At 38.2% G+C, this 12619-nt stretch overlaps 1 protein-coding gene across 1 annotated transcript in view; it reads left to right on the top strand.

The window, feature by feature from the left end:
- Positions 1 to 11247, top strand: part of ATG10 (autophagy related 10) — a 134914-nt gene extending 123667 nt beyond the window's left edge. The window contains exons 6-8 of the mRNA XM_070743103.1: positions 4971 to 5068; positions 6567 to 6682; positions 11029 to 11247. Of these exons, the coding sequence (XP_070599204.1) occupies positions 4971 to 5068; positions 6567 to 6678 (210 nt within the window). The 3' untranslated portion in view covers positions 6679 to 6682; positions 11029 to 11247. The remainder of the gene's footprint in view (positions 1 to 4970; positions 5069 to 6566; positions 6683 to 11028) is intronic.
- The last annotated feature ends 1372 nt before the right edge of the window (positions 11248 to 12619 follow it).

Genomic DNA, 12619 nt, shown 5'->3' with positions numbered 1-12619 from the left:
ATTTTCAATTAAATGGGCTTGTGCTTATTGTATATGGATCAGCGTGAGTCATGTTTCCTTTCTGTAACATATACGCAAATCTGACATATGGAAACTATATTTTAACAATTTCTGTGTGTGGAGAATTATTGAACTTGTCTGACACGAATAATAATAAAAACTTAATTTGTTCCGTGACCAGGTTCTTAAATAGAAACGTTCTTAAGTAGAAGCAATTTTTCCCATAGGAATCAATGTAAAAGAAAATAATGCGTGCAAACCCATTAGAAAATAAGTAAAAGCTCAGAATTTGGGTCCAAAACTTTAAGGCTTAAAAAAAAAAGAGGGACTCTGAGGCGGCAAGGAGGAGCACGTGCCTCCAATACACCCAGCGTGAGGCTGCCTCCCATACACTGCTTCCCATATACTGGCTGCTGCTACCTGTGCCTCTTCCTTCCCATGCTGAAGGGCTCCCCTCTCCTTTTGCTCGCTCACTTTGTAGCCGGAGCCTTTCCTTCGCTGTGGTGACTCTTCGGCTGCCCAGAGCGAAGGGAGCATTTCTTTTCTTTGGGCGCTGGCAGAGGTTTATTCCCTGTCCAAGTGCCCAGAGATAGGAAAATACTTTGCTCGCTCTGGACTGCCAAAGCCTCCTTAAGAGTCACCAAAAGGCTCCTCTGGCAGCCCAGATGGCTGGGATTAAAGGGGGAATGGCAGGAAACTGGCCGGGCCTTCATGCCGCTCTCAAATTTCCTGGGAAATATTTCCCGGCTTGGGTTCTTAAGTAGAAAATGGTTCTTAAGTAGAGGGGAAAAATCTTGACCACCTGGTTCTTATCTAGAAAAGTTCTTAAGTACCACTGTAGTTGATTTTCAGTTTTGTACTTTGGAACTTTTAAACCAGTTATATACTTTTCTTTCCTGTGCTGTTATTTGCTTCTTTGATTCTCACCTTCATAGGTAGTTTAGGCAAAAATAAAGTATAAATAGTTATTTCCAGAGATATTTCAAGAGCTATTAGTGCATGGAGGAGCAGAAGAATATTGAAGAATTATTAGAGGATGAACCATTTAATGCACCAAAAGCTCTTGAAACATCATCAAATATTTAGAACAGCCCAATTTTCTACCACATAATACTTCACTAAACATGGGGATCTGGCTAATAGCACAGGCCATCTCACTGTATATGTTTTGATTCTTGCACATTATTTTCTTTCTACAAGAACAGAAAAAGCCATTCTTTTTTAACCTGGCAGTATCTAAGCATGTTAAACAATAACTTTTTCTCCAGTCAGAACAGGAATAAGGGAAAACTGCCTCAATACATTTGAATGGTGCCAGATTGAAACAAGCTGATTGTTAATTTCAATACACTGTCAACACACTGGCTGTTTAGCTGTATCATATTATTACACAAAGGACAAGTCTTGCTGTTTTAGATGGACTGTTAAGAGTAAAAGATGTAGCACTAAACAAATACACACTAATGCTTGGCATGAAAACATAAAACGATATTCAGATGCTGTCATCTGTCTATTACCTTACAGAGATCAAACTTGCACAAGCAATGATTTTGTCTGTGAGACTGTGTAGCAGCAAAGTGGGTCCTTCATGAAGTTTGATAGAAAGACTATTGATGAGTTTGAACTTTTGTGTTGGAGGAGATTCTGAGAATACTGTATATGGATATCCAAGAAACAAAAAGCAATCCAGACTTGTCATTCAAGATACAAATGGCCAGAGAGAAATGATCATATTTTAGATACATTATGAGCAGACCTCTTTCTCTACAGAAAAATATCAGTATAGGAAATGTGAAAAGAAAGGGAAAACAACCAGTATCCAGATGGATAGACTTTATTAATGTGGCAGTGTGTGTATCTTTAGAGCAGTGTTTTTCAACCAGTGTGCCGTGGCACACTAGTGTGCCGCGAGACATGGTCAGGTGTGCCGCGAACCTCAGAGAGAAAGAAAGCAAGAGAGAGAGAAAGAGAGAAAGAAAGAAAGCAAGAGAGAGAGAAAGAGAGAGAGAAAGAGAACAAGAGAGAGAGAAAGAAAGAGAGAGAGAGAAAACAAGAGAAAGAAAGCAAGAGAGAGAGAAAGAAAGCAAGAGAGAGAGAAAGAGAACAAGAGAGAGAGAAAGAAAGCAAGAGAGAGAGAGAGAAAACAAGAGAAAGAAAGCAAGAGAGAGAGAGAAAACAAGAGAAAGAAAGCAAGAGAGAGAGAAAGACAGGGAGGGAAGGAGAGAGAGAGAAAGACAGAGGGAGGGAGGGAGGGAGGGAGAAAGAGCAAAAAAGAGAGGAAGGAAAAGAAAGAAAGAGGGATGGAGAGAGAGAGAGAAAGAAAGAGGAAGGAAGGGAGAGAAAGGGAGGGAGGGAGAAAGAAATAGAGTGAAGGGGAGGAAGAGAGAGAGAGATAATTTTTTTGTCCAAACTTTTTTTAGCCCCACCCCCACCCCCGCTCAATGTGCCCCAGGGTTTCGTAAATGTAAAAAATGTGCCGCGGCTCAAAAAAGGTTGAAAATCACTGCTTTAGAGGACTGAAGGGTCAGGTTGGGTAATCTCTCAGCCTAGAAAAATTATCTCCAATTTTTCACTAAGAGTTGACATTCATTTGATAATACATAGTTAATAATAGATAATGGATGAAATGTTGATAATAGAAAAATTATTGCCAATTTCAAGACTTGGTTCTTTTCCATAAATCTGTCTTTGCAACTTTTAAAAGTTTTTCTGATGCAATAGTAAAGGTTTTTTTTCCAGTTTGGCACTTATTTCATAATGAAAAATGACATCAGTTCATTTATATGAGTAACAGATGGTAATATTTTTGCATGAATTTATAGTTGGGATCTACAGAATTAAAATAAAAGGAACTTAAAACATTTAATATTCTTCTACCTTCAGTTTGGTAACTGTTATAGTTTCAATCTATATTTTTGCACTATATTGCATATCTTTATAAATTCATTGTTAGATTATGTTTTGCATAGTTTTAAAGATGATAAATTTGTCTTACTGACTGGTTTGTTAATTTCCAAAATCTCATTTTTTAACTCTATTGGACTTGTATTCTATGTATTGTATTGTCATTACAGTATTATTATTTATTAGATTTGTATATGCCGCCCCTCTCCGCAGACTGTTGTTGTTGTTGTGAGCCGCCCGGAGTCTTTGGAGAGGGGCGGCATACAAATCTAATAAATCTCAAATCTTTCAGTGTTTCAGATTTTAAATATAAAGCTATAGGATAAGAAAATTTTAATTTCTAGTCAAGTTGAGTATGTTTGATGAGAATTGAAATTGATGAATAGTGATGGCTAACTTTTTTCGATTGTGCACACCTGAACCTCCAAAATGCAATGCGTGCACCCTTGTGCATGCGTCCCTGGAACATGTACACATAACCTGCATGAACCTGCATGCCCCCTTCATGCATGCGTGCGTGACATCCCCACGCTCCCCCATGCATGCACATGTGACCCCTCTGCATGTGCCCCACTCCACACATGTGGTGGGGCCCCACATATGCTCCCGTGCATGCGCATGTGACCTCCTGCACGCACCCCGTGACCCCACACATGCACATGCAACCTCTCCCATCCGTCCCACCCTCATGCATGTACGGCAGAGACCTGAAGACCAGTTGGCTGGTGAACATGCGTGGTACAGCTGAACTGGGGCGATGGCTCGCACGCCACCAAAGAGGGCGCTGTGTAGCACCTCTGGCACACGTACCATAGGTTTGCCATCGCAGATCAAGAGAATCATATATGCTCACCATTTCCAGATAGTGATGAGTTTGTTTATATATTTCAAAATAAAAGACCATTTGATTTGTAGAAAAGGAACAGGCAAAAGTCTGGTGCTGAAATAAGCTGGTAAATGTAAAAATAGTAATCCTATACATAGCTAAGATTATCTTAAATACATTAAATTCATCTTAAATATATGATTATAGTTATATTTTCCATTCTACTTACTCAGTTAAATTATATTTCTCACTGCTATGCTTTTGGGGGTCCAGTTTTTAAAAAGTATGTGAAAAAGGTTTGTGACAAAGTAGCAAATATTTTGTTAGTGCTACCAAACTACAGGAACATAATCAAAATATTTATGAGCCAAATATAAATTCTGATTGCCAAGCCCAATTATGACTAATACAATTTCAATAACACCAATATTGGTTTAGCGCTTAGCAGTAGGTCTGGCCTGAAAGAACAGTAAATCATTTATATTCAGAGTTAAATTTATTCATCTCTGCAAATCCTTTCGCGAATATAAAAAGAAAGAAAAAAGGTAGCTTGGAAATTATTTTAGCAATTATTCTTATTTTAACATGTTATGCATATCCTGCCCAACCCCTGGCATTACTTTCTTGTCCTGGCACTACTTTCTTGTGTGATATTTTAAAAAAATGATTTAAAATGTTGTATATTTGGAATTTACCCTGAGCTTATAATTTTGTTAAACATCTTTAATGTTAAAATGCTAAACAATTTTTTCATGAGTAATTTTTTAACAGTAATATTTAGATGGTACATTTTTAAGATAAATGCAGTATTGTATGAATGTTATCATTATAATTCCAACTTGTATACATTTATAGTTACTTAAATTTTGTTATTTAATCGTGTTTATACTAATATTGAATAGGTTCAGTAGTCTAGGTTTCATGCTTCAGGCTTATTAGATCACCAGTCCTCAACCTTTCAGGCTTGGCAGCCCAGCAGATGGGGGAGAACAGATGGTTCAATGCGAATGGTAGGCTCACTCGCACAAATGGAACTTTGCACATGATCACAAGTGCCGACGTCTTTACATGGGGGACTCCTGTTATTAGAAGATCTTGAGTAATTCAACTTCACTTCATTTCCATTCATTGAAAAAAAAAAGTATATTTTAAAAAATTATTATGGGACAACTTGTGAACTATAAACAATTTTATATACTAAAAATATATTTACACACTTAACCAGATCACCTCTTTTCAGGAACATCCATTACTTGGTCAGCCGTTCTTTGTACTTCATCCCTGCCGGACAAATGAATTTATGTCTTCAATATTATCCAATTTACATAAACAAAAAAAGTGAGTAACATCAGTGTACATTCTCAAACCGAACTTTAAATATTTCATGAAAAAAAGTCAATAGCGTATTTTTGGTGATGAACTAATGCCAAAGAACCATACATGTTTTCTATAGTTACAAAATAAGATGCTTATTCTTAAACTTATTATTATAATGAGTATATAATTTTTATAGTTCCATAGTTCCTACAGTTCCACTGTCATAACTTCAAACAATTGCTGAACGAATGGTTGTAAACCAAGGAGTAATTGGATAGAGTTTCTGTTTTTATAGTATATTTTCTTTTATGTACGTTGAGAGCATATGCACCAAGACAAATTCCTTGTGTGTCCAATCACACTTGGCCAATAAATTCTATTCTATTCTAGTATTTCTGCTATAGTTTGAGCAGCTTGATTTTTGCTTTTTGTTCTTTGCTGGTTTAACACATTCTGATCTTTCTTTCCTTGGCATTATTTCTACAAATCTAGAATACTAGTACACAGTCTTCCTTAGTGACCTCACTTAATGTCCTTACCTATATGTCTTTTTTCCAGATTGTCACTTACAGTTTTATCCAGCTACATTGGCTTCTGTTGCTTTTCTTTTTCTTTGTTAAATTTAGTTACAATTGTGTTTTGAGCATCTTCCCATTTTCTTTCTCTGCCACCTAGTATTGCTTTGCATTGATTAAAGTCTGTTTTCTTAGGTTCAAAATAAGGGTTTGACTATAATCTGATTCTGATAGTAGGGAGCCACCAAGTACAATTCCCCTCTTTGTTATTTTTGCAGTTGGCAGTTCAGTCCTACTGCTGTTCAGGGTTGAGAATTTGAGCTTTCTCATATTTCTCAAACACTAAAAATTTCATTTGAATGCCTGAAATAGAGAAATGTGAGAAGAAAATAAGCTATATTCTCAGTTCATTGTTAGATCATTCATCTATTTGGGTTACTTTAAAAATAACTGGATGCCTTTTAAAATTCATCGAAGTACATTTCTATGGATTTTAAACAATCTTTCCAACATTCCCTTCTAAAAGACATTCAGTAATATGTGACTTTTTGCTTTTATTATATTACAGGCTCCCTGTAGCTTTCAGATCTGTTGAATTTCATTTACAATTTTTGCAGGTTTTTAAAATTTAGAATGGTTTCTTTTCGAAACCCATCCTTTTAGAAACGCCTCCTCCGAGTTGAATGGTCTTCTTATACTTAATTTAAAGTATAAACAATTATAGTAAAACAATTTCACAATCATCAACTAAAAGAGTATATGGTGGTACCTCTTGCAATTAACTCATTCTCTGCAGAGATGTCTAAGAACTGTGTCTATCTCAAAATACGCTGTACTGGAAAGTTTGAATTGCCAATAACATAAATCATTTTACGAAATGTTCTTTTTTATAAGCTGTATGTTATACTATTTTAATAAAAATAGTGCCCAACTTTCAAAGATACTTGGAATATCTCATTACTGCTCCCCTAAATAGAAATGTGCATTTTCTTTTTTCGTTGTAGGAGTGCAAACTACATTATTTCATGGTTGAGTGCTGTTGGCCCAGTAGTGGGTCTCCATCTGCCTTTGAGTTATGCAAAAGCCAGTTTGGAAGAGACTACAGGTGCTGATTAAAGAGGTAAAATATAAGAATGCCTTTCTTCCTTCCTTCCTTCCTTCCTTTCTTTCTTTCTTTCTTTCTTTCTTTCTTTCTTCAGTCATTGTCTGTCTGTCTGTCTGCTTGCTTGTTTGTTCATTCGTTTATTTGTTTATTTTTATGCCACAAGAGACAACTCTAGATGGCTTACAACTAAGAAAACTATAAGATAAAATATTAAAATAAATATTAACATTAAAATGATTAAAAATTATAAAAGATGGGAAGGAACAGAGCAAGACAGTCTATCAGCCACTTCCAGTATGACACAAACAACCCTCATTGGTTCCCCAGGCCAATTAGAAAAGCCAGCTATTCAAACTCTTTCAAAAGGCCAAAAATGTCCCAAAGGTTCTTTTTTAAGAGAGTATTTGGTGGTACCTCTTGCAATTAACTCATTCTCTGCAGAGATGTCTAGGAACTGGATGTTTTTGTTTTTCTTTAAAGACTTTTCACTTCTTATTCAAGAAGCTTCTTCAGCTTTTATTCTGATTCTTAATCTCTGGATGGTGGGGAATGGAAAGATTCATATTAGTTGCAGACATCTGGTCATTTGCATTCTTTTAGAGAGCAGTTGAGGCCTCCTGGAAGTTTATCTGTATTGTCAGGGTCATCTGAATAGTGCAAATGGGTGTGGAACCTTCTTGGAATTGTTGAAAGGACTGTGTTGTAGACTGGAGATAAATTATATCATATCCCTCAGCTCTGTTGAGAGAGGGCTGTTCAATTTTGACATATATGGCCTCTATGACTCCTCTTTCAAACTAAACTGGGGCCAGTGAGGGGTCAAAGAGGTCAAAGAGGCCGTCTATGTCAAAATTGAACAGCCCTCTCTCAACAGAGGGGGAGGCATACAACATCATCTATATCTAAAATGGGAGTATGGATTTTCTAAAATGTGATCTTCTGAGTTTATTGCTTTTATTTTTATTGTATGGATGATATATTTTGTATCTTTCCATTGATTTTACACTTTTTGTTAGAATACTATACACTGATGATTTTTGTGTGAACACTCAAGTTCTCTTTCTGGTGAAGATGAAATTAGAGATAATTTTCATTATGGTTGAGAAACCAGAATGAGATATTTTCCCTGTTTTTCTATAGAGAAAATTTCTTTCCCATGTTATATATAAATGTTATTTATGACACAGTACTTATCACTATGACTAATAAGATTAGTCTCACTTAAGACGAATAAAATCTAGGATGTGAACTGTAATAAAATAAATGAATATGGAAGGATCCTTATTTTTGTCTAGGAAAAAACAAACACATATTGAAGTGATAACTGCCTCTAATCTAAAATTGCTTATTTTTTCCAGAATATGTTTTCAGTTATAGAGTAGAGTCTCAATTATCCGACATGAACGGGCGGGGTGATAGTCGGATGCTGAAAATGTCAGATAATCCAAACTCTATTGTATGTGGCTCACCTTCCCGCTTCACTCCTCGGCTCTCTCGCTCACCCGCTTCACTCCTTGGCTCTTGCTCGCTCACCCGCTTCCCTCCTTGGCTCTCTCTCTCGCTCGCCCACTTCCCTCCTTAGCTCTCTCACTTGTTTACTCGCTTCACTCCTCGGCTCTCGCTCGCTCGCTTTCCTCCTCCCAGCTTGCTTCCCTATCGCAGCTACCATGTTTGGGAGCATGTCTGGAGGGCACGGAAATGCCTACAGACACGCCCCCAAGCATCCGCGACGTTGAATAATCTCAAATGTTGGATTATTGAAGGACGGATAACCGAGACTCTACTGTAGTTATTTCTCTTAAATATTTATGCAGTGAGAAACCGTTTTCAAATGGTAAGGGTCATTATTCTAATAAAGAAAAAGTAAAATTAAAAGTTATCAATAACAGTTTAGATTTATCATTTTCCTCATGTTTTCATTTTGATCTCATTCAAACCATAGTTTCTGATTTTTTCCCCGTTATTTCAGATAATGGAAAAAAATATGGATTTGGGTGAAATATAAAGTGTTACAAGTCTTGTAATTTAATTTATGCTTGAAGCTAAGAATAATACAACAATGGAGACCATGTTGCATTGATATAGTCTAATGCAGTGATTTTCAACCTTTTTTGAGCCGCGGCACATTTTTTACATTTACAAAATCCTGGGGCACACCACCAACCAAAATGACACAAATCAAATAAATAAATAAATACATACATACATACATACATACATACATACATACATACATACATAACCCCCTCGTATATACAATCCCATGTAACATCCCCTTATAAATACAGTCAATCATCAATCATCCCTACTCAAATTTATATCTCATTTCTGGGTACTTCTGTCTTTCCCCCTTTTCTCTCTCATGTTTGTCATTTCTCTCTTCCTCCCTTTTCCCCTCATTCCTTTTCCCTCTCACTTCTCCTCTTTTTCCATCCCTGTCTCTCTCCCCCCCTTATGTGTGTGTGTGAATACACACTGGAACCATTTCCAAAACCAGTTGAGGGCTGGGTTTTTTTCTCTTTTATTCTTTTCAAAAACAGGTGTGGGCTGGGGGGCGTTTCTTATTATTTGGGTGCTTTTTACCATATGCTTCAAGAATCACCCCTCTCTCTCTCTTTTGTTTCTCTCTCCTCTCATTCTCTGCCTCAATCATTTCTCCTTTTTTCTCCCCTTTTTGTTCTCATTTCTCTCTCTCCTTTCCTCTCCCTATCTGTCTCTCTTGCTTTCTCTCTCTCTTGCTATCTCTTTTTGTCTCTTATTTTCTTTCTCTCTCTCTTGTTCTTTCTCTCTCTCTCTTTCTCTCCCTCCCTCTTTCTCTCTCTTTTTCTCACTTTCTCTCTCTTGTTTTCTCTCTCTCTCTCTTGCTTTCTCTCTCTCTCTCTCTTGTTTTCTTTCTCACACTCTTTCTCTCTCTTGTTCTCTCTCTTGCTATCTCTTTCTCTCCCCCTTTCTCTCTCTCTCTTTCTCACTTTCTCTCTATCTTGCTGTCTGTTGCTCTCACTCACTCTCGTTCTCTCTCCGTTCTTCTCAGCGGAGGCTGGCGAAGGTGATATTCAATGTCGGAGGCACGCGGGCGGTTGCGCGTGCTCCCTACCCCCCTGCTAGCCGCTCGGAATATTCAAAATTTAAAAAGCCTTCACCGGTGAAGGTTTTTCTTATTTTGAATATTCCGAGCGGCTAGCAGGGGGGTAGGGAGCGCGCGCAACCGCCCACGCGCCCCCGACATTGAATATCACCTTCGCTGGCCTCCGCTGAGAGAACGCCTGCTCCGTCTCTCCTGCAACCCCCTTGCTGAGAGCCCGGGACGAAAGTGCTCTCGGCAAAGGTGAGACGGGCAGGGCGTGCATTCCGGGTGCGGGAGGAGCCACGCCGAAAGGCAGGAGACAGCGGAGGAGGAGAGGGGGCGGGCGGGGGGCAGCGCCGAAAGGCCGAGGGGGCTGGAGGCACCGTGGGGAGGCAGGGGCGGCCGCGGCTCCCTTCCCTTCTGCTGCCGGCGCCTCCCCGCCCCCCGCGGGCTGGCAGGGGGATGAGGAGCGCGCGGTCGTGAAAAAGGGTGCACGCGGGGGTATTTTGGGGTGCGCTCGCGCACACACGCGCAGCTTTCGGGGAAGCGACGAGAAGCCATGGGCGCGAGGGGGCCGACTTTCAAAGCAACCTTTGCCGGCCTCCCGCGGGAGGGTGCCAATAGCGGCGGCGGCGGGGGGCAATAGCGGGGGGGCGAGCCGCCTTGCGGCACACCTGACCATGTCTCGTGGCACACTAGTGTGCCGCGGCACACCGGTTGAAAAACACTGGTCTAATGAACATCTGAGCATCCAGTTTACAAATAAGTTTTCATTTCAATCAGGAAACATGCTGCTATCGGAATACAAATATTTATTCATATTATAATTTATTTGACTGTGATAAGTGGGGGGAAAGATATTCCTCCCCCAAAACAAGTAAGAGGACTTTATTGGAACAAGATCTGGACAAGTGATTCAAATCGTAGAAAGAATGTAAACAATTGTCAAAAATGTCTGAAACCAGGAAGTTATAACCATTTCTCTATCTTGACTGCTGTTGGAGCTTATGCAAATTAATGAAAAGGAATAATTTGTGTGAACAGTTGCCTTGCTGCAGGACTCATGAACAAAGCTGATAATATAACTTAACATTCTTCTTTTGAAGATTTAGTATGAAAAGTAATCATACAGAATGTTAATAAGCCAGCGCATACATAAGGAAAATTATTATTGGCTACAGCTTCTATTTATAAGCATTATAATATATTGAAAAAGGCTAATATTTATATGACTTATGACCAATTTTATATCATGGTAGGGAATTTTATTTTTCAAGTGTCTTTCCTATTCCTGTAGAAAAAAAGAACTTTGGTATAAAAATGAAGAAAGGGATGCAGCTTTCACCAACTTATAATTTATGGTCCATCAATTAAATGTCTTAGCCTGGGTCCCATACCTGAAATAACCCAGACCTGGAGGAAAGTGACTAAGGAGTCAAAATTGGGTGTGAAAAGAATCTGTTACTTTGTCTGGATGTCATTCTCATAAATAAAGTGTCCACTGCTTTCACACCTACTTGTCTTTCTGTGTGCTATTTTTTTAAAGAAAAACATTGGACCTAAAAAGTAGTATATGTAATAGTCCAATCCAAACCATCTGAAATTTAAGTCCTCTAAATAACATGCATCTTTGTTTTCTGATTTTTTTTCCCCAGCTGGTTTTCTTTTCAACAGAGTTGCATAAAGATAAACTGTGCTTAAAAGTTTACATTATGAGTTCCATGGTTTTATTTACAAGTCTGCTTCATGCCTACAACAATCTAGACAGGCGCACACATGCTTATGTACGGTTGCAGATTACTCTTTCAAGAGGTTAATTAGCAGTCGATGTATGAAACCAATTAGCAGAAAACGGCCAGGTTTTTATTTCAATTATCTTATTTAATTAGTCACTGCCTGATTAATGTCAATTATTTGTCTGAGATGCACCCTTGCATAGTATGTGCCTTCCACTTGGTTTTCGTTTCCATTAGAATAGTATCAGTTGTCAACAAAGTCTGCCTGTTTCTTACTATAGTAAATTGCGTTGATATTCCAATATTGTACTATTCTGATTACAAGTTAAATTTCAAAAGCTCAGTGTGTTTTGAAAATTAAAAAGACAATTCATTAGCCTATATTAGGATGTATTGAGAAGTGGCGGGTTCCATTTACCTGGAAACTGGTGCGCTATGCGCACATCCTCTTCATTCGGGCACCCCTGCACCTGCACATCCTGTGTGCAATTTTGCTTCTGTGTATGTGTAGGAAGCAAAATTGTGCCAAAATCTCACAAGAGGAGGCTCATGCACACATGATTTCAATGATTTATTTATTTATTTATTATTAATTTATTTATTAGATTTGTATACCGCCCCTCTCCGTAGACTCGGGGCGGCTCACAACAATAACAAAGACAATGTAAGAACAAATCTAATAATTTAAAAAACACTAAAAACCCCATTATTAAAAGCAAGCATACACACAAACATACCATGTATAAACTGTACAGGCCCGGGGGAGATGTCTCAGTTCCCCCATGCCTGACGGCAGAGATGGTTCTTAAGAACTTTACGAAAGACCATTTAATCTTCTTGTCATCATGTCCATTTCAGCGCAATCTAATATTTTAGCTATAACCTCTTCTTCCTTGGGGATTTCCTCCCCTTTCCAATTTTGCGCATATATTATTCTAGCCGCAGTTAATATGTGTATAATTAAGTAAAGAATTTCTTTCTTATAGGTCTGATTGGTAACTCCTAATAAGTAAAATTCCGGGGTATTATCTATATCTTGCTTTATTATTTCTTTTAATATTTTCTCAATCATCTTCCAATATATTTTAGCTTTACCACATGTCCACCATTGATGGTAATAGGTTCCTATATCCTTCTTACATTTCCAGCATA

This window comes from Erythrolamprus reginae, chromosome 2 (genome assembly GCF_031021105.1).
Source record: "Erythrolamprus reginae isolate rEryReg1 chromosome 2, rEryReg1.hap1, whole genome shotgun sequence".
Classification (NCBI taxonomy): domain Eukaryota; kingdom Metazoa; phylum Chordata; class Lepidosauria; order Squamata; family Dipsadidae; genus Erythrolamprus; species Erythrolamprus reginae.
Note: the sequence above shows the minus strand (reverse complement) of the source record. Positions and strands in the feature narration are given on the sequence as shown.